The following is a 24,349-nucleotide window of genomic DNA, read 5'->3' on the forward strand; positions in this document are numbered from 1 at the left end:
AAAATGTCATTCTATTTATGTTATATTGTGATAGTCACTAATACGTATAATTCTCCTATATATATTTTGTCGGTATTATGTTAAATATATTATTATATGTGTCTTTCACATTGAGCTTCTCTACTCGCAGTCCATTCCTTATTCAACGTTACTGTTCCTTTGTATCTTCTGATAGACCTTTTTTCTTTCTGATAAATTACCGTTTAGGTCTTTTTGTGTTTTGTCTCCAACACATGTTCACTTGTTTTGTTAATGCACTACTGTCTGATAACGTAAATATGTTTGTTACATGTTTTGCACTTGTTTACCACTGTAACGTATACTGTTTGTGTTTGTGTTTGAATGTGAATGTAAACAGGCTTCAAACAGGAAGAACGACCGTCTACCACGTCAACTGTTCGTCCAACGACAGGTAAACAATATACGATATATTACATACTAGAAGCTTACTCTCAACATAGTTTGACATTTGTTGTTTCTTTATATTATACCATAGCTCACCGCTTTATTTCAATTGACGGTTCATTTATTGTTGGTATTGATCATTTGAAATGGTATTGTCAAATACTGGATAAATATAACTTATGTTTTGTTACATTTTCCATCAACATATTATTTATTGGAAACAAAGGTCCAGTACATTTGCTGGCCTGTTAGTAACTGACATGAATCATAAGAGATTAAACTTCAATGGAGTTACATAAGTTAATCTAGTCTCGTACGCGCTTCATCAGGTTGAAAATTGTTCAAGAAATATGATTTGATCTTATTCAGTGAATGAGTTTGATAGAGTTTACAACACTATCTTTATGTTTTATATTGGAACCTTGCAATAAAAAACATCTAATCGCCTGGAAACATTTTTCTTTGGGAGTTTTAGAACTGCAAAATATAGGGAAAACAGTAAAAGATGTGTATTTGGAAAGAGCCTAGTGACTTGAAATTTTTTAAGAAAATATTGAATCAGGCAATGCTATTAGATAAACCTACAGTTGATCAGTTATTTTTTATCTTAAGTAATGTAACACGAGTTTATTTACATCAGGTCATTACATTTTGTTAATGTAAACACTTTCTTTTCTTTTAGTGACCGATGCACCGACCACTACAACCACAACTACTACTACTACCACTACCACCCCAGCTCCAACACCCCCACCTAGAGCATTCGATCTTATCATCGTGCTTGACTCCTCGGTAACACCTGAGAAATTCGAATGGATTCGCAATTACGCTAAAATGGTCGCTGGTCGACTCAGCATTGATAACGAGAAATTCCGTGTCGGCCTTCTCAGATACAGTACTGACCAGGCCGTCCAATACCAGCTGAACGATTATTTGACCAAGGATGACGTTGTTACTGCCATGGATGATGTCCAGTACCAACCAGGCGAGACAAACACAGTGGCTGCCTTAGATTACGTTAGAAGAAGGATGTTTACACCTGAAAATGGTGACAGAGACTTTGCTAGAAACTTTGTTCTTCTGATCACGGGAAAAGACGAAAGCACAGATAGGTATGGAGCCTTCCGGGCAGCTGAGAAATTAGAAAATGAAGGCGCGTATATATTTACGGTTGGGGTCGGACTTCAGGACCACAGTGAACTGGACGAAGTGTCGTCACATCCTTTGGAGGAATACCAGCGTCTGTTCTTAATATCTGACCGACCAGAGGATATCGATGAGGAGTTAACAATGTTGGACGCATGTAAGTCATATGTCAATTACCCATTGGAATCGTACTCTGGTTTTGTTTAATGAAATATTATTAGCAAAAATGACTGGTAAGTCAATATTATATGTTAGCTTTGTTTAGTTTGCTCCGCTAGATGCATAATCAATGTGATGTTAACAAAAAAGTACATATCTAAATTCTATACCTTATGTACTGTTACGGTATGTGTTTGATACTTATTTTATAACCGATGTTTGTTGATTTTGTCCAGCTTACTCAGTGAGATGATTTATTGGTTATATTGGTTACCAATAAGTTTGTTAGTACAGATACAAGTCATGGGACTGACTTTCTATGTATTGTTTTTATATTCAGTACCAGAGGAGCCCCCAGCAGGTTTCCGTGGACGCCCCTACCCTCCTCCAAGTAAGTATTCGTTTGATGATATGTTTCTCTAACATAAGATTTACCTATGAACTTGCTGTTTATCTCGTAAGTTTGTCGGTACAACCGAGACCAGTGTCAAATTCCATCGTGATATAATCAAATATCAAATGGTTGCAGATTCATGATCAATGCTTGGTAAACGTAAAGTTGGTCCAATATAAGAATTTGATGTGGCGAGTTAATTATTGAATATTGATGTAGTATGATATGGTATGGATCCTGGTCAGACAACAAGTGTTGTGCCCCTTTGATTGTACATGTTGTTCGACAATAATGCCGTGTATTGTACAAAGCAGTTGTAACTCAGACATCCTAAACTGGACAGGAAATAACTTATATCTCTGATACTTGTGTTCTAGCAACAACGCCAATTCCGATCACGCTTCCACCTGCGACAGGTAATTATATCGAATCGGTTCCTTTTTCTTGTTTATTTATTCATTTATTTTTTATTCATTTTTTTTGTCTTTCGTAAAGACTTAAATACAAACAAATCTATCAATTGTAAAACGTACACTTTGTTCTTATTTTAAAGTAATTCGAGCTTGAATCGTTCGTAAAATCATGATTAATGATGACTATGCTAGGTTTAGTAAGTAATTTGTTTTGCATGGTGGTAAATCGGCCTACAAGCGTCGCGATGAGCTGTTTTGCTTCGGTAAGGACTGAAAGATGGGGAACCCAATCTATGTAAGGGTGCAGTTACTGCAATTCACTGTGTGTGTAAAAGTAAGAAATATTACACATTCGATTACAAGTATTATCTTTTTATGATAGATTGCGCCTTGTCCAAAGTTGATCTCGTCATCATCATAGACGCCTCCACCAGTGTAGGACAAGATAACTACGATAAAATGTTGGCTTTCTGTAAGGATTTCCTAAAGAACGCCGACATTGATTCCGGTAACGTACGTGTTGGTGCCTTGATCTACAGTTCCGGGGTAGAAATCCAGTTTAATCTCGACACATTCTCCACGAGAGCTGATATAAACCAGGCTATTGATGAAATCCCCTACATCTACGGAAGTACAAACACAGCTGACGCTTTACAGACGATGAGGAGCATGTTCAACTCCGCTGACGGAGATCGTGATGGCGTCCCTAACATCTGTATCATCTTAACAGACGGTGTATCCAACATCAATTCCCGGAGAACCATCCCGGAAGCGGACCTAGCCAGAGAGAACGATATCCACATCTACGCCATTGGTATCGGTCTGAAGGATACCAAAGAGCTGGACGGCATCGCCAACAAACCGGCATCGGAAAACAGCTTTAACGTTCAAACTTTTGACGAACTGAATGCACTCAGTGACCAGGTCTTCTCCTCTCTCTGTCCAGGTGAGTGAGTTTGACCTCGTTTACACATATTTCCATGCTTTATCATCAATGTTACTCTAATGTTTTGCGTGTTGTACTCTCCATTTTTTTAAAATGTGTTCGTTACTCTGTTGTAAACAACAAGTCAGAAAGCACTTTTCATGAATTGTATTTGTAATTGTATTGATGTCGCACAGATGTTTTGTTAGATATCACTATTTAATATTTACGTCCCATTGGTGTAGGGTATCTTATTGGTGTTTGTAAATGTATGTCTGTGAATTTTGCGTATACAGTCTATACTTGTTAAAATCACGGTGCGTCTATAGTTCACACTTATGTACTGTTGTATATGTATGTCACTCGGCAGTAAAGCGAACCACTGAGCCCCCTACAACTACTACCACCACTACAACCACGACTCCAGCACCAACTACTACAGGTAAAACTACTGGAGATCCTTCCTGAGTTAAGCCCAGTTGCGCATGCGCATTATATGATTCGTGATTTTTTTTTCAGAAAACCAATACTGTCTTCCTCATTTTCTCATCTACATGTTTTTTAATATTTTTGCACGTCGTCCTTTATACCTAACAGTCTTCAAACGCTTCGACCTATTTACCTTATAGAAGTACATTTGAAGTAATGTATGTTTTCAGTGTTAACACAATGATAATTGTGAAATGTATTATCATCCGACATTACATTTTAAGAATCGTTTCACTGTATATATCCAAGCCTGCTCTGAAACTCAGCATGTGAGGTTTTAACGATATTTTTGTATCTACCCCTTAATCAATATTCATCATTGCTCTATCCAAACAACTTTACGGCCTAAAGTTATGCGTGACTCTAAACTTTATACCTAAAGCAGTCCTTCTAATATTTATCCAACCATACACGTATTCATTCAAGACGTTTTTACAAGTACTTCTATCCTAGTAAACATTTTTGTAACTTTGAACACGAGCGAATTAAATAAATGTATTCAATCGTAACACAGCCTTTGGATTATCAAGAGACATAATTAATGCGATAGGATACACGATCGTTCAATAAAAATGGTAAACAGTGTATCTAATTTAAACAGTCACCACTGTATCTCCCTTTTGATATTGGATTCCGGATTTGACCTAGATTTGTATTGTGGGTGACATCGTTGTAGCTGTTTACTCTTCCGGAAACTATGGTCCTATTCAGAAACGTCAGTTTAAATACATATTTTAGGTTTTGATTTTTCGCACGACTACTTGATTTAATTTTGGTTATGGTTTCGTTATGATGCCGGTAGGTATTCTTTGCGGTTTTTAATTGACCAATAGAAATTGTTCATTTAATATGTCACGCAGACACTGAGTGGATAATAGAAAGTATACATATTATATACATTACACGGGCTGTGATTGTACAAGTAATATACATTGATGAGATATGTTTATACAGCTTGTATTGGTCAAAATAAATATTTTGCAGTTGTTTAAAATACTCCACCCGCCCGAAACTACGCTTCATAGGAATACCGTCATGATTGAGATAGTGTGTAATGACCTTCCGCTTCATTTAAATGTCACTGCTGTAAGAAGTTCTATGTTTAGTGACACAGATGTTTTGGAATAGAATCGTGATGAACTAATTAAGTCTTACCATTCTTACCTAAAATGTTTTACGCATGTTACAAACGTTTTCTTATACCTGCTTATATACTTGTCCATTTTTCCATATACGCCATTAGATTAAAATTCTTGAAGTAATGGATCAGAAGTGCATGTTTTGATGATTTTACGTGAGTTAATTTTATATTCAATGATGTGTTTATACTTAAATACAAGCATGCGATATAGGTTTATGAGAATAATTTAATAAATCTTTAACATTTAATCATTACCATCCCAACTGCTCCCATTTTATGCCGTAAGTTACTCAATTTAATTCCAAGTTTTAGACCTTTTTGAATAAGTGTGTAGCTTTATCCTCAACAGACATATTAGTAATTTGTGGGAAATCAGTAAGGTTTTGTCGATGAGATACCAATTAGTAAATTTGTTATAAGGGAGGAAAAAGAACTTTCGATCGGATGGAGACATAAAGTAAAGTTTGTGTTGGGGTATTAGATAACGGAATGGAAAACTCTATCCGAGAAGATAATACATGTAGGTTGTTTTTCCATATCTTCTAAAATGTATTTTCTGCTTATTTCTAAAACGATAGCAATTGCGTATAGATCAGCTATGTGTCACATGAAATCGAGAAGTATATCTGACATATACATGTTTCTGATTTCAAACTCTAAATTGGATAACTTTATCATTTCTTATATATCTTTATATAACTTGTTTGTAGTCACTGATGCTCCAACACCTCCACCTAGAGCCTTCGATCTAGTGATCGTACTGGATTCCTCAGTAACACAAGAGAAATTCGAATGGATCCGCAATTATGCTAAAATGGTCGCTGGTAGACTCAGTATAGACAACGAGAAGTTCCGAGTCGGTCTCCTTAGGTACAGTACTGACCAGGCCGTTCAGTACCAACTGGACGAGTACTTGACCAGGGACGGCGTTGTGGCCGCCATGGACGACGTCCAGTATCGGCCGGGAGAGACCAATACCGCCGATGCTTTGGAGTATGTTAGGACTCGCATGTTTAGACCCAATAATGGTGACAGAGATTTTGCAAGAAATTTCATCCTCCTGATCACTGGTAATGACGAAAGTACGGACAGGTATGAGGCGTTCCGCGCGGCAGAGAGAAACGAAGATGACGGTACCTATCTGTTCACGGTGGGAGTCGGACTTCGGGACCACAGTGAACTGGACGAGGTGTCGTCACATGCTTTGGATGAGTACCAGCGTCTGTTCTTAATATCTGACCGACCAGAGGATATCGATGACGAATTGGCGATGCTAGACGCATGTAAGTTATTCCACTGAGTTTCCAACTGAGTATAGATAATTGTACATTGGTCTGTTGAATACAATACATATACATATTGAGTACATTTTATTATATTTATCGTATTTATCATGCTCGATGAAATGGACTAGTATTGGCTTTTTACGCTTGTATCGAATATGCTCGACTTTGTTTCTTGGATATTATCATAGCCATTGCTTTTGTTTTCAGTACCAGAGGAGCCTCCTGTAGGGTTCCGCGGTCGGCCCTATCCTCCACCAAGTAAGTTTGTATTTGTAGTGGTCATATATTTATACCTAACTAGCAATTTACTATATTCCTGCACCATTAGAATAATATAAGCAGTAACCAATATGGGCATTGCTTTCCATAACACTGGTCGATAATTAGATTCAGAAACAATACCAATTCAAGTTTTCTAACATGGAATGTTCGCAATGAATTGCTTGTACAAGGGCTAGTGCACATGATATTTCATTTGACACCTTCTTTAAAATTACTATTTACATGCTAAATTAACCATTGACAAAACTGTTCAATGGCTAATAATTATAAAGTGATTAGCATTTGAAATAAAGCTACTGTAGCTATCAAATCACATGTCAACCCAATCCTGGGAATGCAAATACCGCTTAAAATTTATTTATATGTTCGCTATTTCTTCCTACCAGCAACAACACCAATTCCAATCACACTTCCACCTGCGACTGGTAAGTATAACAAACACCGTTTGATCTTTCTTATTTTTTTTTCTAAATTAGCCGTCATCGCTATGTAAACGTGTATCTGTAGTGGTAGCTAATCACTAAACTTATATAAGTTTATTTATATTGTTTCTTGCTGTTGCGCCACCAAATAAGCATTGTGCTATTGTACTTTTTGAATATTGTCCACTGTGTGCGGGCCAAAATGAATTAGTCATACACCCACAGGTAAGACTAAACATCTAGTTCAAAGTATTTTTTTTAATAACAGATTGTGCCTTGTCAAAGGTTGATCTGATCATGATCATAGACGCCTCCACCAGTGTAGGACAAGATAACTACGATAAAATGCTGGCTTTCTGTAAGGATTTCCTTAAGAACGCCGACATTGATTCCGGTAACGTACGTGTTGGTGCCTTGATCTACAGTTCCGGGGTAGAAATCCAGTTTAATTTAAACACATTCTCCACGAGAGCTGATATAAACCAGGCTATTGATGATATCCCCTACATTTACGGAAGTACGAACACAGCTGATGCTTTGATGACGATGAGGAGCATGTTTAACTCCGCTGATGGAGATCGTGATGGCGTCCCCAACATCTGTATCATCTTAACAGACGGCGTATCCAACATAAATTCTCGGAGGACCATCCCGGAAGCGGACCGCGCTAGGGTTGACGATATCCACATCTACGCGATTGGTATCGGTCTGAAGGATACCAAAGAGCTGGACGGCATCGCCAACAAACCAGCATCGGAAAACAGCTTCAACGTTCAAACCTTTGACGAACTTAATGCTCTCAGTGACCAAGTCTTCTCTTCACTTTGCCCAGGTAGGGTAATAATATGCCAACTGATCTATTATTGATTTTTTTTCTAAAACCAGTAATGATTTGACGAAGCCATCTCAGTGTTATGCAGTCTGTATTACTTTCCGATCAATCATTGATATAACAAAAATCGTACATATATCTTAGAAGACTTAAACACATCTGTTGTTAAATGTATTATATTCGTATCTGTGTCTTTATTGTCGACATGTATTTTCAGATTCAATGTTCGTTTACTGTTCCTGTATCTGATGAACTATCATTTCTCCTCTTACAAAATGATATATTGTGTTACGTTGATTATGTGTTGTATCCAGCACTTGTCCACGTGTTTGTTAATGCACTATTGTCTTATAACGTCTGATAATGTCTCGACATGTTTTACACTTGTTTACCACTGTAACGTATACTGTTTGTGTTTGTGTTTGAATGTCAATATAAACAGGGTTCAAACAGGAGGAACGCCTACCTAAGACGTCCACTGCCCAACCGCCAAGAGGTAAACACTATATATAAAATCCCTTCGGAACACGTGATCTAAATATTTACAATCCTTCGTAACACGTGATCTAAATATATGAAACCATTGACGCTAACCTTTTGAGAACATTTGTTCTTGTTCGTGGTAATAATTATCTTTTACATATTCAACTTTCATTTTATTGATTGTGTTTTCCCCTTTTCTCTTGATTGCAATGTTAATAGTCGTGTGGATGTAGCTGATGCGTTATACCTTGATCACAAAAACTTTATGATAATATCAGCTCCAATTTCCTATGAATATTTAGTTAATACTTGATACGTAGCTTATCAACTCGTTGCATTAATTGACACACGAGAAAGGTGATTATTTCTGTGTAGATTAAAGTGTGTATGTGCTACATATGTTGTCTAATTCTTCATGGAAGATGGTAAACGTTGACATTGTTAACAGTTTTTGTTATCTTTTATATATTGAAGCGTACAAAATACACATGTACAAACTTTATATCCTCCCAGTAGCAAGCAAGACTACATCGCCAACCCAATACTCATCAGCGTAATTCCGTTCAAATATATATAGAGTATTTGCGTAACTTCATTAAAACTTGTGTATAATTTAATGTTTCATTTTGAAGAAACAAATATAAAGAAAAAATGGTTTTGATCAAATTCAGAGAAATATTCTTTAACAGAACTTAGATGTAATATAATCTTACGTTTTGTTTTACTTCAGATTTTTTTCGTTTTTCTTTTTTTTTTTACTTAAAATACATTTACAATTTTAGTTACCGATGCAACGACCACTACTACCACCACACCAGCTCCAACACCTCCACCTAGAGCGTTCGACTTGATCATTGTGCTAGACTCTTCGGTAACACCAGAGAAGTTCGAATGGATCCGCAATTACGCTAAAATGGTCGCTGGTCGGCTCAGCATTGACAACGAGAAATTCCGCGTCGGTCTCCTCAGGTACAGTACTGATCAGGTCGTTCAGTACCAGCTGGACGATTACTTGACCAGGGACGGCGTTGTGGCTGCCATGGACGACGTCCAATATCGGCCCGGAGAGACCAATACCGCCGACGCTTTGGAGTATGTTAGGACTCGCATGTTCACACCAACTAATGGCGACAGAGATTTTGCAAGAAATTTCATCCTCCTGATCACTGGAAACGACGAAAGCACGGACAGGTATGAGGCGTTCCGAGCTGCAGAGAGAAATGAAGATGACGGAACATATCTGTTCACGGTGGGAGTCGGACTTCAGGACCACAGTGAACTGGACGAGGTGTCGTCACATCCTTTGGATGAGTACCAGCGTCTGTTCTTAATATCTGACCGACCGGAAGATATCGATGATGAGTTGGCGATGTTAGATGCATGTAAGTAATACATTCCATGATATTTGTACATTATCTTTCGTTAATACGTTATTAGAACATCTACTGTGTATAAAGTTTGTCTAGGAAAATAACCTTATATATATATATTGATCGTCAATCTGTTCAGATAGTGATCTCGGAACAAAATATCCCGACCTTAATTATTAATATGTTGATTATTGTTTATATATTCAGTACCAGAGGAACCTCCAGTGGGATTCCGAGGACGTCCCTATCCTCCACCAAGTAAGTACACGTTTTATGTGTTTATTATAACGTAAGATCCAACGTTGGGCTTTGGGAACAATAATCGTTTGATCTTGTTTTTGGCCAATCTTCATCTGAACCAGAACTGGTCTTTACATTCTAATTTGAACGCTTTAAGCAACCGCAATGTCAATTGACCGGCTGTGTCTTCCCGAAATGAATGAACACCACGGACAGAAAATACCCTTGCAGGACACGGCATGACATCATTTTCTATGGTTTCAATAGCTTTCAAATGTCTTATAATAACCTATATTCTAGATATCACTTATGAATGTTATTTCTATGTATTTTCAAATAAAACATGTTAATCTTTAAAACACTTAATAGCCAGTATTAAGTGGAGAAAGTTAACGTAACAATGTATTTGTTATCAAAAAGGAAGGCCAATATTTTCCGTTACCAATCTAACGCAGTGTAAGCCATTGGCCCATTATCTTTATCGTAATTGGTATATTAAGTTTAATGTTCCGTAACTATTCAGTCAAACAACGAGGTGACATGATTCACTTGATTTTGAACCAGCAATTCTGATCCTTTATTCCAGCAACAACGCCCATTCCAATTACGCTCCCTCCAGCTACTGGTAAGTATAGTTACTATATCAGATAAACGAAACTGATATATAATTTTAAGTTTTCTTGTGATTGTCGTTTCAGTATTTTTTTACTATTATTATTTTTTCGTTTTGGCATACTGTCAGCAGTATATATGTAGTGGTTCTTAAAACCTAAATACGTTGTACAGCATTACTCTTGTAATATAATAGTATCAAACAAGCAGGCATCTATACATTCTCGACAAGTCTCTTTCATTTATCATCAAAATACTTCAATAATTTTTATATAATATTTCAACTAAAAGTAAATAAATAGACATACAAGTACTTTCACAGAACAAATATGTAACAAATACGTTTTCATACCAGATTGCGCCTTGTCCAAAGTTGATCTGATCATGATCATAGACGCCTCCACTAGTGTAGGACAAGATAACTACGATAAAATGCTGGCTTTCTGTAAGGATTTCCTGAAGAACGCCGACATTGATTCCGGAAACGTACGTGTTGGTGCCTTAATCTACAGTTCCGGGGTAGAAATCCAGTTTAATCTCAACACATTCTCCACGAGAGCTGACATAAACCAGGCTATTGATGATATCCCCTACATCTACGGAAGTACAAACACAGCTGACGCTTTGCAGACGATGAGGAGCATGTTCAACTCCGCTGACGGAGATCGTGATGGTGTCCCCAACATCTGTATAATTTTAACAGACGGCGTATCCAACATCAATTCACGGAGAACCATCCCGGAAGCAGACCTAGCCAGAGTAGACGATATCCACATCTACGCCATTGGTATCGGTCTAAAGGATACCAAAGAGTTGGACGGCATCGCCAACAAGCCAGCATCGGAAAACAGCTTCAACGTTCAAACTTTTGACGAACTGAATGCTCTCAGTGACCAAGTATTTTCATCACTCTGTCCAGGTAAGTTCTAAATGCAATATATCAAAGATATATGCTTAAAAACGCATCTATATTTTTTTTTCATATTTAGGCTCTGCTGATGTAATGTGATATATCTTGTGTAACTTCTTTTGTCTCCTAGAATGCTTAGCTTTCATTAAAACGTGGAGTTCCTACCGTTAGAAAGCATTTACTAGAACACTCGTCACGATCACGAACCAACCAACCAATTGTTTTTCCATAGACATAAGTGTTAACGTCTTGGAGTATTCTTTCAAATTCTTGAATTCAATATGACAATTATGGTTTATAAAAAAAATTTAGGGTCTCATATAACACTTAATAAAAAAAGAAGTTGGTTCCTTCAGCGCAAATTTTCTTCAGGGTAGCCATTTTGAAAATGGATGAATTTCGCAGTGAAAATTCGTAAAAATCTGAAATGTTTACCTGTTAATTATTATTACCTGAACGTTTTGGAAAAAATTCAATAGGACTTACGAAATTTATATCAACATTTCTTATGGAAAGTTGCCTATCAGGCTACATATCTATTTTCTTACTTCATAGCATACTGGCCAATCAGTGACTGCCATACATTTTATCCCTGGCTCAACTTTCTATACATAGGGGATGTTTCAAAAATCTATTTTTTTCCATTGGTTTGTTGTTCCCTTTACATATTTTCTTGCCTTCTTTCTTACTTAAATTTGGAACTTAAGTAACATCACGATTCATTCTTTGGTGATAATCTGATAACTAAATAACATCGAGCAAGTAGAAAATTCAACTTATATGCCGGTACCTTCACTGAAAATAAATTGTATTACTGAATTACGTTGGATGCAGAGCTAAATGAAAATATGTCGGTACGTTCACTTGAAATACTTATTACTGAAATACGCTAACAGAGAGCTAAATAATGGCATGTCGGTACGTACACTGGAAATAACTATTGCTGAATAACGTGACACGCGGAGGTAATCTTACTGACACGTGTTTTGTTCTTCGACTACAGCATTAATACTGAAATGTTGCGGGAAATTAATTCATCTTAAATGAAGAGAATAATGTTTTTACCACTTCTGGTATCTTATTTCTCCCGACTCTTTACTGCCTTTTTTTAGTGACGTATCTATGCTGTTTATCATAAACTTGTGTACACCTTGTATTGTTACAATATTATTCACTATACAGTTTCCTGTCACATTCTCTGTAATGCTATCTATATTTCTGTGTAATAATATAAGGAATATTTCTTGATGTATGACAATATTTGTAATTGTTATACTGTAACATATTAATGTATACATATATATATATATATCACTGTACTGTTTTATATGCCTTGTGATGTTATACATCTCGAACTGTTTCACACGTTTGTATCATCTGCTCTGTCACTAAAATTCACTTTGTAGTTCGATCTTTTACCGTTAGATTTTTGCCCACTTCATCTTTGACGGGATAAATGAAGATTACTAAATGGAAATTTATATAATTGTAAACACATCGATATTTATAGATGTCATTACGGTATTTTCTTTGGGTTATGTTGCAACAAAACTTGAAGTTTGGGCAGAATTATAACGGTTTACATTGCACTATTATGTATAACTGTATATATGTCACTGTTTTTGTGTATGTAACTGTTTTACTGTGCTGTACGAACGTGTCAGGTCTCACAGAGCCCCCACCCACAACCACCACAACAACCACCACCACCACTCCGGTACCGACCACAACAGGTAAAGGAAAAAACGGAACGATTCAAACCTCGCGCATGCTTATACCAAATGTTGCACGTCTTCCCAATTTTACCCCCTTCTGAAGTATGTGATATAAGCGTAATGAAACCCAATGGCGAAAGAAATATAAATATGAAAAAGAAGATTTTAAAAGAAGTTTGATTTAAACTATGATTTACCTGGCTGCAGTAAAGTATTGATTTGGACAAAATAGTATATGGGACTAGCATTTCTATCCTATTATCGTTACAAATAGTATCAATTCGTCAAAGCTAAATTTACATTGTTGTCAATAATTTTGTCGCATTTGCAAAGGTGATATACAAGTGCTTGTTTGATAAGAAACAACAAAAGGTAAACTCCTATACACACCTTAAACAATTTAAATATATCTAGCGACATGTAACATGTTTTACAAAACTAACATTCCGTTTATTTTCAAAACGCTTTTTTATTACACTTTGTCAAAAGAAAAAAACAGACAATGATGCGATTAAAATTATTGTGATGTTTTGATGATCAAGGTTATTGTTCCTAATTATTTAATGAATTATGTTATAATTTGCTTTTACAATAATAAGAAATGTGAATCAAATATTTGAGGCATTGCTATGATCCCTTACAGCGCTTTTTTCCTACCCCTTACATAATTACCCATGTTCTGTTGCTGAATTCATTTTTGGTATTGCTGTTTTTCTGTTTATTTCATATCCAATAAACTAAGAAATCGTTGCCATTGATACCAAAACAATTAAAATTGAAATTTCCATTATACCATGTATTATGATTTTTGCCATCGGACAGTAAATATATCATAGAATGGTAAATACATTGAATTTGCCGCTTATGTTCCAATAATTTACATATGCCAAATGAATCGCTTTGCATTGTAAAGCATGCCGATCGTCTATACAGTACCCCTAATTACCGTTTTTATTTAATGTTATCCCTTTATTGTAGTTACCGACGCCCCGACGCCTCCTCCACGTGCCTTTGATCTTATCATTGTCCTTGATTCCTCTGTGAATCCAGCACAATGGCAATGGATTCAACAATACGCTAAGATGGTCGCCGGGCAGCTCAGTATTGACAACGAACAATTCCGTGTTGGCCTTATACGGTATAGTACCGATCAAGTTGTTCAGTTTCAACTGGACGATTACTTGACCAGAGACGACGTTTTGTCTGCAATGGACAATATCCAGTACCAACCAGGCGAGACCAATACTGTAGCTGCTTTAGATTACGTACGACGAAGGATGTTCATATCGGAGAATGGAGACAGAGACTTTGCTAGAAACTTCGTTCTTCTGATCACGGGGAATGACGAAAGCACAGACAGATACGGCGCTTTCCGAGCCGCTGAAAAATTAGAAAATGAAGGCGCTTATTTATTTACGGTTGGGATCGGACTTCAGGACCACAGTGAACTGGACGAGGTGTCGTCACATCCTCTTGATCAATACCAACGTCTGTTCTTAATATCTGACCGACCAGAGGATATTGATGACGAGAAAGCAATGCTTGATGCATGTAAGTGTTAAGTACATACTCTAGAACATGGACGACGTATTTATGTAAGAAATATGTTTCTAAACTAAAATTCCACTTTTGTGGAATACATAAAAACAGATCCTGGTATTTTTAATTGGGTTTGGTGTGTCTAGCCCGAAAAAAAACTTATTGATAAAAGGCTGAATAAGATGCAAAAAAACTTTATATATTATTACATTGGTCAGTAAATATCGCAGAACGTCTAAATGTTCTCCTGATCTTATTTGTATATCTTTTATGAATACTTGAAGGAGATCATAACTTCTGGTGATAACTTTGAAGTAACTAAATATATGTTATGTTTGCATTTACTGAGTCACTTTGATTTAATGTAAATATGTTCATAAATATTCCTTTGTAAAAATAACTCATTACAGTACCGGAAGTACCACCAGAAGGATTCCGTCAGAGACCTTTCCGCCCACGTTGTGAGTGATTTCATGTTTAAACTATCTACACTCTACATACATATTGCCCTGATTTCATCTTAAATGCTATATTGTCGAGACACCATTGTATGAACTGTTTGTGTATCTTATTTTTTATATATTGATTAATTTGCTACTTTGTATCCAGATTTGGGCAACCATAATTGATAGCATATTGTTCTAAACCCAAAACAAACCGTTATCGAAAAATGAAGTTAAAGGACATTTCTATTCTAAGTTTTAAATAGGTTAATAGTGTTAAACTATGCTTTTTAAAATAAATACATTTAATAAATCTATTTTCCTCACAGCTACCACGCCGATCCCCATTACTCTACCACCACCAGTTTCAGGTAGGTGCTTTATTATTGACTAAAAATGAACTGCTTGGTAAACACTTATATACGTAGTCAGGTGATTCAAAAACATCGCTTATTTGTGTTTATAAAACATACTACCATTTCGCCATACAGATGGCCTCCTGAGTATGATTAACTGATTTAGGTACGGTAGTATACTCAACTATTATTTTCATCTTTTCCTTACTCTGATGATTTTATATAAAACATAAGGTTGTTCTACAGTCACGATACGATGAATCACATGACAAATAGACTTTGGACATTCATGTCGCTATTTTTAAGTAAATATTTGTATATATATTGTCGATATGTTATTTGCGTTCTATCCAAAAATGATTTTGTATGTTTTCTAAGGCTTCAAGGCACTTCAACACTACATCTAAATCACAATGTAGTATTTCGGTGTTTGTTTGTCGTTATGACCAAACCTGCTATCATTAGCTTGTACGAACAGCCAGCAATTTGTATATTCATACTAACAGATTTGAAAGTTATTCTTCTCCGTCAAAACATGTTTTCCTAAGTGATGTTTTTCGTAGACTGAGGTCATATGAGATATCGACGAGAACGATTGACACAATAGCAAAAATATTCACCGAGTATTTAGATTTTGAAACCTCAATTCACTGGCGATTTTTCTTGTCATTTAGACTGTGCCTTGTCCAAGGTTGACCTGGTCATCATCATAGACGCCTCCACCAGTGTAGGACAGGATAACTACGATAAAATGCTGGCTTTCTGTAAGGATTTCCTAAAGAACGCCGACATTGATTCCGGAAACGTACGTGTTGGTGCCTTGATATACAGTTCCGGGGTAGAAATCCAGTTTAACCTGAATTCACACACAACAAGAGCTGATATAAACCAGGCTATTGATGAAATCCCCTACATCTACGGAAGTACGAACACAGCTGACGCTTTACAGACGATGAGGAGCATGTTCAACTCCGCTGACGGAGATCGTGATGACGTCCCCAACATCTGTATCATCCTAACAGACGGTGTATCCAACATAAATTCCCGGAGGACCATCCCGGAAGCGGACCGCGCTAGAGTTGACGATATCCACATTTACGCTATTGGTATCGGTCTGAAGGATACCAAAGAGTTGGACGGCATCGCCAACAAACCAGCATCGGAAAACAGCTTCAACGTTCAAACCTTTGACGAACTGAACGCCCTCAGTGACCAGGTCTTCTCTTCTCTCTGTCCAGGTAAAGCCAACACGCCTTTAGAGAAGTATTTTGGTAATTTCATGCTACAGTATATTGGTAATTTCTTATATATTAAAATCACTATGCACTTCATACATTTTCCTAACGTTTACACTGACACACAACAGCTTTATATGTATCACTTGGTTGTAATCTGCACTCTATGTATCACTTTTATTGTTCACGTGACGTTTTGTTTTTATTTCTATTTGTTTTTGTTAATTGGCGTAATTTTACAGTTTCCAAGTCAAATCCGTGTCTTTTTGAGAAATATTTGTTTTCTTTGTATGAATCTTGGTGTCACAAATGTATATGTCTGTGTATGTCAATCACCAGTTAAGCGTACCACTGAGCCCCCATCTCCTCCTACAACGACTACTCCAGCACCGACTACTACAGGTAATCCTCCAGGGTGCCTTTTCTAGTGTTGGCATGCAGAATGTGTACGGATGTATGAAATCAAGAAATATTACAGTAGTTGCTATATTCCCCTTTATATTCGCCAGACAATATCATTTAGTATCAGTTGGTAAATGTTCGGTGATACCTTCAATAATTGGCTAAACGAAAAATTCTTTGCATGCATAAAGATGACAATATAATTATAAAAGCGTTTTTATTCAAAATGAATAAATCTAATAAATGCTTTATACAAAACATCATACTGAAGTATAAGGACTAATACAAATACTCTATTGATATATTTCGGTATTAAATATTTAAATTAAAAGCATATTGAGTAATTGAAATATTTGAATTTTGTTTTTTTTTTTTTCACTTTTGCATCAATAATTAAAACACTGGAATGGGACCATAAACGTGTTCAAATCGAACTTCACTGAGTTGAGATTCTTTCCTGTAATTGCTTAACATCATATTCAATTTAAAAGGCGTATTATTTGTTTATTCTTTTTATTTTTTTATTGTTTTCATTTTTTATTTAAATATCTATTTTTGGTTTTTGTTCTAATCATTTAATGTCTGTATACGTAAATTACCAGTTTTGCACACCGTGCCACCTAGTACAACTGTCACCGCCACGACACTAACTCACACGACCACAGGTAAACGTTGTTATTCCCGCCTATGCGCATGTCCTTTGGATGAGCGCTATCAAGATATCCTTCTCCTTCAAGTATTATTCCGTTAACATCTAGAGTGACAATTTGTTTTATAAGGGAAAATAGATAAATATGAAGGATTATGTATATGTTCTGAAAAAGAAGTGATTTTCTTTATCATACACCCCCGTTTATAAATTATCTGATCGGTACATGCATGCTGTATGGTATCTGTAGGTTTTTTTCTACTGTAAAATGTAATTTTCCTCTATGTCACTGTACGGTTTGTGGTTACCTTGCGATCTTATACAGCGGATAGTATCTACATGTGTTTCTGTAACTTATACAGCGGATAGTATCTACATGTGTTTCTGTAACTTATACAGCGGATAGTATCTACATGTGTTTCTGTAACTTATACAGCGGATAGTATCTACATGTGTTTCTGTAACTTATACAGCGGATAGTATCTACATGTGTTTCTGTAACTTATACAGCGGATAGTATCTACATGTGTTTCTGTAACTTATACAGCGGATAGTATCTACATGTGTTTCTGTAACTTATACAGCAGATAGTATCTACATGTGTTTCTGTAACTTATACAGCGGATAGTATCTGTGTTTCTGGTGGTGTATTTCTGTAAAATTGATGATATAAAAATATATGCATGCGTTCAGTAATGCCGATGTTTCTATGGGGTTTTTGTGATGCTGGCGATTTCTCTTTTTGTTTTTCTATACTAATACATTTCATATACCTGTTAAGTCATTGATGTCTATATATGTTACTAGCAGCTGATATGTTCGATATATGTTTATATCAAAATGATAATTCTGACATACACCTTTTTAACGCACAAACCTCCGGGTCCTTTTAACCGTTAAACATAAATTGCCGACCATTAGTTGTCACCACAGAGCCCCGTACTACTACAACCACTACCCAAACTACGGCACAACCAGCGCCATCTACCACAGGTATACACAACAAAGGCTTGTGACCAGCATGTGTTATACCTTTCCTGTGCTGATCTTATCCTTATTGTCTCCAGCCAGGTTAAATACATTGATTCGACACGAGGAGCTAACTTACCACCCGACGATTTTCTTGCATTCCCGATATACTCTAAACGTGGAAATTTACGCGAGGGGGAAACTTACGCTAATTACACGGAGTCCTTTTGATCGGAAAAAATCTACCCCATGCGTATTATTTTGATATTAATTTGCGTAATCTCGAACTACAAACGGATGTGGATCGATCACGAAAATTACACCAACACGTACAGTTTACATATCGCGAAATTAACCTCCCGCGAAAATAACCACGTTTACAGTACCCAACTTGTGAAATGATAATTGACTGATCCTTCTATGAAACTGCTTTAATGATATAACGTGAATGATTGCTGTTGAATCTATGAATTTTGCTGCTTTACACAATATTAATATTTTTTTCATTCCTGTATGAGTTTCCAATTTGCATAAATTTACCATGACTTGATGAAAAAGCTAGCTTAAAATATCTTCAACCCAATAAGGTAGTAACCAAAAACATATTTTAGTGTTTGTTACATTTATTCAATATACCAATATTCATTGGTGACTTTCTGAACATGTGAAGTTAAATATGCATGATTGAAGAATGTTATTGACAACCAATAGGACAATGTTCTGCTGTATACAAAATGAATAATGCCTGTTTCTAGGACATTGCTTTTCGACTAATTTCAAGTTTTCCTATTTTGATGTAAATATTAATTTCTCGATACTATCAAAAATTGTTTACCTGCCTCCCTGAAGTAGTGATGACATGTATGGTCGGGAAAGGCAAACAGATTTCTAATTAGATCATTGTGTCATTGCAATTTCCATAATACATTTCTCTTTTTTTTACATTTGTATTTTCTTACCCGCTGGTTAGACAGTTTATTAAAGTAAATATCATAGTTTTTTTGTTTTTTTTTATTGTTACGTGTTTATTCGCCTGACACCAATCAAATTCTATCACTTGAATTTGTAAATGATATATTATACTGGAACAGAGAAGGGTTTTTTTCAGAAAAGCGACCCACGCAATTCGACGATTGTTCTTCAAAATAGCGATTGGCGTTTAATACAGCTTGACTTATACATTCCCTTATTCAATATTTGCTTATAAGATTTCTTATTTTTTGATATTTTTTTTCAGTTTGAAGGATATATGTAAAGTTGTTTTCATGTTAAAATTTATATATATGTGTTTTGGTTTCTTTATTCTCTAATCGATTTTAATATGATTTTTATTTTAATTTGAAATGAATAACTCGTTTTACTTATTTCTTAATTTTATGCTTGAAGCCCTATGTATAAAGTTATATTTACCGAAAGCGTTCATATTCAACATCAATTATCTTTCTTTCAAATCATACCATTCAGTTGAATTTAAGTCCAATAATACAAACATGCTCTCCATATGGCTTGCATTGCTTTTATTATTATCGCTTATTTAGTCAACTACTGTCATTTATTATTGTTCTGTCTAAAGTAAGACAACGTGTACAGATAATATCAAACTTGTATATCGTGGTTACAGTAACGGATGCCCCGACACCTCCACCCAGAGCCTTCGATCTCGTAATCGTTCTGGACTCCTCGGTTACACCAGAGAAATTCGAATGGATCCGGAATTACGCTAAAATGGTCGCTGGTCGACTCAGCATTGACAACGAGAAGTTCCGAGTCGGTCTCCTCAGGTACAGTACTGACCAGGCCGTTCAGTACCAGCTGGACGACTACTTGACCAGGGACGGCGTTGTGGCCGCCATGGACGACGTTCAGTATCGGCCGGGAGAGACCAATACCGCTGAAGCTTTAGACTACGTGAGAAGAAGGATGTTCCGACCTGAAAATGGCGACAGAGACTTTGCCAGAAATTTCATTCTTCTGATCACCGGAAACGACGAAAGCACGGATAGGTATGAGGCGTTCCGAGCTGCAGAGAGAAACGAAGATGACGGAACTTATCTGTTTACGGTGGGTGTCGGACTTCGGGATCACAGCGAACTGGACGAGGTGTCGTCACATTCTCTGGAGGAATACCAACGTCTGTTCTTAATATCTGACCGACCGGAGGATATCGATGATGAGTTAGCGATGCTAGACGCATGTAAGTATACAAGTATATCAATGCTATACAAATTGTTTAATACAACGGTATATCTGCTAATTAATACTGTTTCAGCTATATCATAATCCGTACTTGGAAATAGGGTTACATAATAATCGTTATGTCTGTGTGCCCGAAAATGACTGCAGTCCTGTCTCTCCGTCCGACATCTTATAAAATCCTTAGCTGATTTCATTCATATTAACACATATTTATGTCATTACTTTATAATCTAGTTAAACTGTTTAGGGAGGTCACGATTAACATTACAGTTATTTTTCTGTAAGACAATGTTAAGGTTGTGAGATCCGTGTATGTTTGATAAGACGTTATTATATTACATTTTTACCAGTGAAATATCAAAAATTAATGATTAGAAAATACCAAAATGATTGACCAATCAGAAAACCCGACATATATGTCAGCACCTGGACAGGGGGAACTACTTTTTTTGCTAACAAATTTTCGCTGTAGGCCTAGTTAGCATACGGGGTAGGTTTTTCGTTGATAAAAAATGTAATAAACAGAATATCTAACAGTGTCTTCAGTAATACCAAATATATTTCACTCTATATATCAGTCCGTATACTTACATTGCAGTACCTGAGGAACCACCAGAAGGATTCAGAGGCAGACCATACCCGCCAAGTAAGTATACAATAAAGCATCTCTTACACTATAGACACTAGGCCTGTACATCTAAGAAAACATTTATCTTAAATATTATTTCTCGCGCGTAATCTACGTTTAAGAGGGATAACTCTTGTATCGTTTTTCTGCTTGTGTTCACATCTGCCAGCCGTCATCGCCGGTGTCAGGTTTAAAAAGATGTACTTAACTATGAAGATTTTGTTTGTTTTCTAAAAACGCATGAATCGTACCAGCAACAAATCGATAGGGCTACAAGGTAAAACAATTAGAGATTTCGAGCGAAATCATCACTACAGTACTGAACAGACCTACTGTATAACAGTAGAGCATTAAACGGTCAATTTGACAACAATACCCTGCAAGTTTGTCATTTGTCATTGAAAAGCTTGCAAAAATACACAATCAGCGGGCAAAAATGGGAAGATGAACGAAATAAATGTTTTTAAACATAATGTCCCTTTTCAAAAACGACAAAATGGTTTTGTCTACGTCAGCACAGGGGCCTGGAATTTTTGTCTACTCCATGTGTGATTGGACATATTCTAGGTTTTGTGTGTACATAGCACCTTCTGTTATGTTTTTGGCTGTTAGATTAACAAGCATTCGGTAAAAATGACACCCCGCGATGTTAATATAACGAAATATTCGTTTAGCTGTAACACAAAGTTTATATTATAATTATTTGTGTAAAACAGCCAGGAAAACTAACCCCATCCTTCCCATAGATCATCGTTATTGACGGACCTACCTTCATCACTCCTATCGAATCACTGTTCCCTGGTTCATACATAAAGATGCCAAAATCACCGTGAATATTTCACACGAAACACGCCCCATCATTCCGATCGAGATCGATATCACTCTTAATACCCTTGAAATATGAATGAAATTCCAATGACTACTAGCGTCATGCAGTGACGTAGATTTGTATTAAAAAGTGACTGAACAATAAAACGTAGGGTGAATTCCGTAAAATGATCAAAGTTATGGATGTGCAAAACCGGTCATAAGCAAAATTAGAAAACTCATATCCTCGGTGATTTTACTGTTGATAGATCTTCCTTTTCTTGGATGTTGACAATTTGATCACAGACACGTCAAAAGTCGGCAAGCCTCGGGTTTCATCATATTTTGTGACCCTCGGGTGGAATATCCTATCCTACGTAAACACATATGATCGATTCTTTATTTTTTGTACAAAACGTGTACCTGTATTGAACAAGCCTTGTAGATAATTTGTATCTTCCATGTAAAAAGTACGTTTAAGGGATGTGTACGGGCCTTAAACATAATTTGCACATGTGTTGTAGAGGATTTGTACGGGCCTTAAACAGAATTTGCTCAAGCCTTGTAGAGGATTTGTACGGGCCTTAAACAGAATTTGCTCAAGCCTTGTAGAGGATTTGTACGGGCCTTAAACATAATTTGTACAAGCCTTGCAGAGGATTTGTACGGGCCTTAAACAGAATTTGCACAAGCCTTGTAGAGGATTTGTACGGGCCTCAAACAGAATTTGCACAAGCCTTGTAGAGGATTTGTACGGGCCTTAAACAGAATTTGCACAAGCCTTGTAGAGGATTTGTAAGGGTCTTGTAGAGGATTTGTACGAGCCTTGTAGAGGATTTGTACAAGCCTTGTAAAGGATTTGTACGAGCCTTGTAGAGGATTTGTACAAGCCTTGTAGAGGATTTGTACAAGCCTTGTAGAGGATTTGTACGGGCCTTGTAGAAAATTTGTACAAGTCTTTTAGAGGATTTGTACGAGTCTTGTAGAGGATTTGTAAGGGTCTTGTAGAGGATTTGTACAAGCCTTGTAGAGGATTTGTACAAGCCTTGTAGAGGATTTGTACTGGCCTTAAACAGAATTTGCACAAGCCTTGTAGAGGATTTGTACAAGCCTTGTAGAGGATTTGTACGAGTCTTGTAGAGAATTTGTACAAGTCTTTTAGAGGATTTGTACGAGTCTTGTAGAGGATTTGTACAAGCCTTGAACGTACCGGCGACTGGTAGCGGATTTGTACGGGCCTTGTAGAGGATTTGTACAAGCCTTGTCGAGGATTTGTACAAGCCTTGAACGTACCGGCGACTGGTAGCGGATTTGTACGAGCCTTGTAGAGGATTTGTACGGGCCTTGTAGAGGTTTAGGACGCGACTGGTAGCGGATTTGTACGGGTCTTGTAGAGGCTTTGTATTGGCCTAGCAGAGAATGTTTATGACCTCGTAGATGATGCATACGGGCCTTGTAGAGGACTTGGGGTTATAACAGGCGTTGCTCATCAAGTTATAATATTGACTCAATAAGTCACTGTCGATAGTTCAATTGATAGGAAATGTGTTTTCGTATTGGCCTATTTTTTTCATCTTAGCTTTGTTTCCTTATCTTTAGATACTGGCAAACTGTCTTAAATGTCCTGGTGTATAATACATTGTATGAGTTTTAATTCTCTGGATGATCAAAGGTTCGGACATGAGACATTCAGATGTACTTTTGTAATGTTATCGACCGAATGTATCTGTTTTACAGCTACGACTCCTATCCCGATAACGCTACCACCACCTACAGGTAAGACATGCATTGAAATAGAAAGTATAGACGAAAGTAACATAACTCTACCAATATCTACAGGTAAGACATGCATTGAAATAGAAAGTATAGACGAAAGTAACAATCAATAAAACATTAATAGG

At 36.6% G+C, this 24,349-nt stretch overlaps 2 protein-coding genes across 4 annotated transcripts in view; both read left to right on the forward strand.

Moving 5' to 3' along the window:
• LOC117317678 overlaps positions 1-24,349 on the forward strand; it is a 167,803-nt gene that overhangs the window by 73,039 nt on the left and 70,415 nt on the right. The gene's annotated exons all lie outside the window — the stretch shown is intronic.
• The window catches only part of LOC117317677, a 63,593-nt gene that overhangs the window by 35,045 nt on the left and 4,199 nt on the right, over positions 1-24,349 (forward strand). Inside the window, exons 36-60 of one of the 2 annotated variants that reach the window (XM_033872547.1) lie at positions 359-412; positions 1,088-1,708; positions 2,051-2,101; positions 2,482-2,520; positions 2,900-3,463; positions 3,813-3,884; positions 5,783-6,355; positions 6,566-6,616; positions 7,027-7,065; positions 7,331-7,894; positions 8,337-8,390; positions 9,160-9,759; positions 9,955-10,005; positions 10,574-10,612; positions 10,955-11,518; positions 13,174-13,242; positions 14,203-14,775; positions 15,174-15,224; positions 15,536-15,577; positions 16,237-16,800; positions 17,137-17,199; positions 17,802-17,864; positions 20,439-21,011; positions 21,612-21,659; positions 24,186-24,224. In XM_033872547.1, the coding sequence (XP_033728438.1) occupies positions 359-412; positions 1,088-1,708; positions 2,051-2,101; positions 2,482-2,520; positions 2,900-3,463; positions 3,813-3,884; positions 5,783-6,355; positions 6,566-6,616; positions 7,027-7,065; positions 7,331-7,894; positions 8,337-8,390; positions 9,160-9,759; positions 9,955-10,005; positions 10,574-10,612; positions 10,955-11,518; positions 13,174-13,242; positions 14,203-14,775; positions 15,174-15,224; positions 15,536-15,577; positions 16,237-16,800; positions 17,137-17,199; positions 17,802-17,864; positions 20,439-21,011; positions 21,612-21,659; positions 24,186-24,224 (6,021 nt within the window). The remainder of the gene's footprint in view (positions 1-358; positions 413-1,087; positions 1,709-2,050; positions 2,102-2,481; positions 2,521-2,899; positions 3,464-3,812; positions 3,885-5,782; positions 6,356-6,565; positions 6,617-7,026; positions 7,066-7,330; positions 7,895-8,336; positions 8,391-9,159; positions 9,760-9,954; positions 10,006-10,573; positions 10,613-10,954; positions 11,519-13,173; positions 13,243-14,202; positions 14,776-15,173; positions 15,225-15,535; positions 15,578-16,236; positions 16,801-17,136; positions 17,200-17,801; positions 17,865-20,438; positions 21,012-21,611; positions 21,660-24,185; positions 24,225-24,349) is intronic. The other variant, XM_033872548.1, reaches the window with a different exon arrangement.

The sequence above is a fragment of the Pecten maximus genome, chromosome 19 (assembly GCF_902652985.1).
Source record: "Pecten maximus chromosome 19, xPecMax1.1, whole genome shotgun sequence".
Lineage (NCBI taxonomy): Eukaryota > Metazoa > Mollusca > Bivalvia > Pectinida > Pectinidae > Pecten > Pecten maximus.